General features: G+C 38.0%; 1 protein-coding gene across 1 annotated transcript; it reads left to right on the top strand.

Annotated features, from left to right (window-relative positions):
• Positions 1–465: 465 nt before the first annotated feature.
• LOC107480331 (uncharacterized) lies at positions 466–2,641 on the top strand. Its single transcript, XM_016100461.3, has 3 exons — positions 466–771; positions 1,263–1,343; positions 2,013–2,641. Exons 1-3 carry the CDS (start codon positions 613–615, stop codon positions 2,418–2,420), a joined length of 648 nt encoding a protein of 215 aa, XP_015955947.1. The 5' UTR covers positions 466–612; the 3' UTR covers positions 2,421–2,641.
• Positions 2,642–3,790: the final 1,149 nt, after the last annotated feature.

Below are 3,790 nucleotides of genomic sequence, written 5' to 3'. Positions count from 1 at the left end.
TTTTTATTAAAAAAAATAAATGTTACGATGCTCTTGTAGAATAAGACGAAAATAGCAAGTCTATATAAACAGTTTTTGGTCAGTGTGTAAAATAAAATGATAAATTTTATGGTATTTATAATTTAGTGGTTATTTTTATTTAATTTATTTTTTGTGATAAATTTTAAATATTTAAAAATTATTATTTATATATTTTTTAAATTAAATATTAATTTTTAATTTTTTTTAATAATTAAATACTACTTTTTAAACATTATAGCAATTACTAGACAAAATTTGCTATTGGGCTTAAATTAAGTGTTCTGTGTTGATGAGTTGGCCCAGATTAAACTAAACTAGGCTGGGTTGGAGTGAAAGAACGAAAAAGCGAAGGGGTATCTGACTGAGTGGCAAGATGTGCCACGTGTATGCCACTTGGAGAAATAATCTGCAGCGTCACTCATCTTTCTTTTTATTCGTTTCTAGTTTTCCAATTCTTTTCCCTCAACCTCCATCGCCATCTCCATCTAACTCACCTTGCCCCATTCATTTCATTCCCTTCCTTCGACTCTTTTCGGAACCCCAACGCCTACCTTTATTCCTTTTGTTCTTCTTTGAGTTAGGAGGACGAAGATGGGGAAGAAGAGGAAGTCGGTGGCCACGCGCCTCGACGAGGTGGATCGGACCATGTACTCCACCTTCTGCACCACCGCTAACTCCCTCTCCCATCTCTACACCCACGCCATGAACCAACAGAAACTCTCTTTCCAAGCCGGTGAACGCCACGCTCTCGTCGGTTTCTTTATTCCTATCCCTTTCATCTATTTCTTCAACTCAATTCTTAATTTCCATTGTTCAATCTGAACGAAAAATCTTTTTTTTTTCTTTAATTTTCTTTTATGTTTTAAACTGCGATTGAGGTTTTGTGCTTTAATTTAGGGCTACCCGGCAGGTAGCTACTGAGTAGAAGAATTTAATTTCTGATTTGAGTTTCCACGAATCTAGGACTTGGAGAATCCCAATTTCTTCCCTGAAGTAACTTGGAGTGTATTTGCAAAATTGAAAATTGCTCATCCAAGCTCCTGATTTCTGATTTGGTTTCGGTGGATTGTATTTTGTGCATAACGAGCTAAATATTTCTTGTTGTTTGTCCAGTTGTTTGGTGCGTTTGGATGTGTTGCTTGCTGTTGAAAACTTGAAATTTTGATAATTGTGTTATGCTTGTTTTATTGGCCCAAATTCTAAAGAGATTAAGAACAGTGATTGTTGGTGTTTTATCACAGGAGAAGATGTATCAATGGATTATTAGACAACAGCAAGAAGGAACAAGGGTGACCACTGGTGATATAGTTGCTCAGTTGCAGGTTTTGTAGTGTCAAAAGAGAATATTTACTAAGTTTTATGCTTTAGCATTGCTTATTCAACCCTCTTTTGCTCTATTTGCCAGTACACAGATTGCTCTTTATTTTCATGACCTTATGGCCTAAGTACTCAACATTTATGCTGAATCGACGTCTGATTGTCGTATATAACTTATAGAGTTACAGACTTATAGGTCTCTTAGTCAGTTGCTTTGAATGTCAAGTTCTGAATTTAATGGGTATCATTCTTCAACCTTTGGTTTTCATAGGAGTAGTAGATTAGAAGTAATTTATGTGGAACAAAATCTTTCAATATGTCTTTCTGATTTTTCTGCACACTGAATACCATGAGATGATATCCGAGATGTTTATTTCTTAGCATATGTTTCGTTAAGAGGTGCCATGAAGGAGCTTCAAGTGTAATGTTAGACACCTAACTTGCCCATGACAATTTTCATCCCATTTTTATCTGAAAACTGTTTAACCCCGTAGGTCTCGTGCAACCATATTTCAGGTTGTGATCTTACAAGTCAGAGCATGAAAATATACACCCTTTTATCCCCACTAAACTTGCATTGTTTCAGGATATTCATCAAACCAAATTAGTTCATTTTCAAGTGTATGGTGATAGCTGAATAGAGGTATAACTGTTAGCTATGTTTGTGCATGTAGAATGAGCTTGAATTTGGAGCAGAGGAGTCACCGGTGTCTCCAAGGCAGCCACTCCATCAACAGAACACTCAGGCTGCAATGCACGCTAATTTTGGTGCGTCCGTACCCTCTAATGCATTTACAGCTACTCTTGTGGGACAGGGAATGAGAAGTGCGCAACCTGATCAACAACCAAAGAACTCTGTGTTCTCAAATGCACTCTCTAGCCCCATTCGCCGCAGCCTTCAGCCATACCATCTGGCGCAGGGGAGCTGCCCTTCAAGTAATCTCATGTCATCCGGGAATGGAACCCGAAACAGTGAGATTACTTATCCTAGCGGCCAGAACCGGGATACAAATTCTTCCAACTCCAGTGATTGCATGGACATGCATGCTGATGATAGTCCCAGCCATGATTTTCCATATTGATACTGTACTAATTAGATCAGGGAACGTAAAAGGGAATGTTATTTCTGAAATCTGTCGTCATAGTTATGTGGTGGAAAATGTCAAAATTTATTGTGGATAGACATCAATTTATTTTTTGTAATCTTGTTCAGTTTGAAGCTTGAACCATCAGTGATCAGTCCACTTAATAGGTGTATCAGCATATTTCTGGTGAAATGGTGAACTTTTCCAGACTCCCATAACATGCAATCATTGTGTCTAATATTTGCATGAGATTTTGCTTTAAGGTCGTAAAACTAGTGAGAATTTGTTAGTAAGTCATCACTTGCATTATATACTTCATAGATCATATATAATATGCCTTTGATTCTAGAAAATCATGCCTTTGAGACCCTCTCGCTTATTTACTTAAAGGGTAGTAGCTAATTGACTTTTTATCTTGAATTTTTAATTTTTACATAGTGGGTTCCAAGCATGGATAAAGGAGAAGAATTGTGATAGTTCTTTGATAGCCAACATAAAAACTTAGTCGAATTTTTATGACATGGGTCAAAAACGTTATTGCGCTAAAGTTAGGTCGTTGTTTGGAAGCAACGTGCTATATGGCTCGCATACAGTGTCAAATGAGCAAGAGTTGTTCTATCGGTGTCCGGGTATTGTGTTAAATGAGTAAGGATTTTCGCGTTTTTGTGAACAGGTGGTGCACGAAATTGTGATCATCAACAATGGCGCCAAAAACTTGGTAGTGCTCTCAAACGTGAATCACACTTAGTCACAACTCCGCACAACTAACCAGCAAGTGCACTGGGTCGTTCAAGTAATACCTTACGTGAGTAAGAGTCGATCCCACGGAGACTGTTGGTATGAACCAAGCTATGGTCATCTTGTAAATCTCAGTTAGGTGGATAATAAATGTTATGGAGTTTTCGAATAATAAATAAAGCAGAAAATAAAGATAGAGTTACTCATGTAATTCAATGGTGGGAATTTCAGATAAGTGTATGAAGATGCTTGTCCCTGTTGGATCTCTGCTTTCCTACTGCCTTCCTTCAATCCTTCTTATTCCTTTCCATGGCAAGCTGTATGTAGGGCATCACCGTTGTCATTGGCTACATCCCATCCTCTCAGTGAAAAAGGTCCAAATGCTCTGTCACGGCACGGCTAATTATCTGTCGGTTCTCGATCATGTTGGAATAGAATCCCTTGATTCTTTTGCGTTTGTCATCACGCCCAACAATCGCGAGTTTGAAGCTCGTCACAGTCATTCAATCCCTGAATCCTACTCGGAATACCACAGACAAGGTTTAGACTTTCCAGATTCTCATGAATGCCGCCATCAATCTAGCTTATACCACAAAAATTCTGATTAAGGAATCCAAGAGATATGCGCC

This window comes from Arachis duranensis, chromosome 3, assembly GCF_000817695.3.
Source record: "Arachis duranensis cultivar V14167 chromosome 3, aradu.V14167.gnm2.J7QH, whole genome shotgun sequence".
Classification (NCBI taxonomy): Eukaryota; Viridiplantae; Streptophyta; class Magnoliopsida; order Fabales; family Fabaceae; genus Arachis; species Arachis duranensis.
This window is presented reverse-complemented; position numbering and strand designations above follow the sequence as displayed.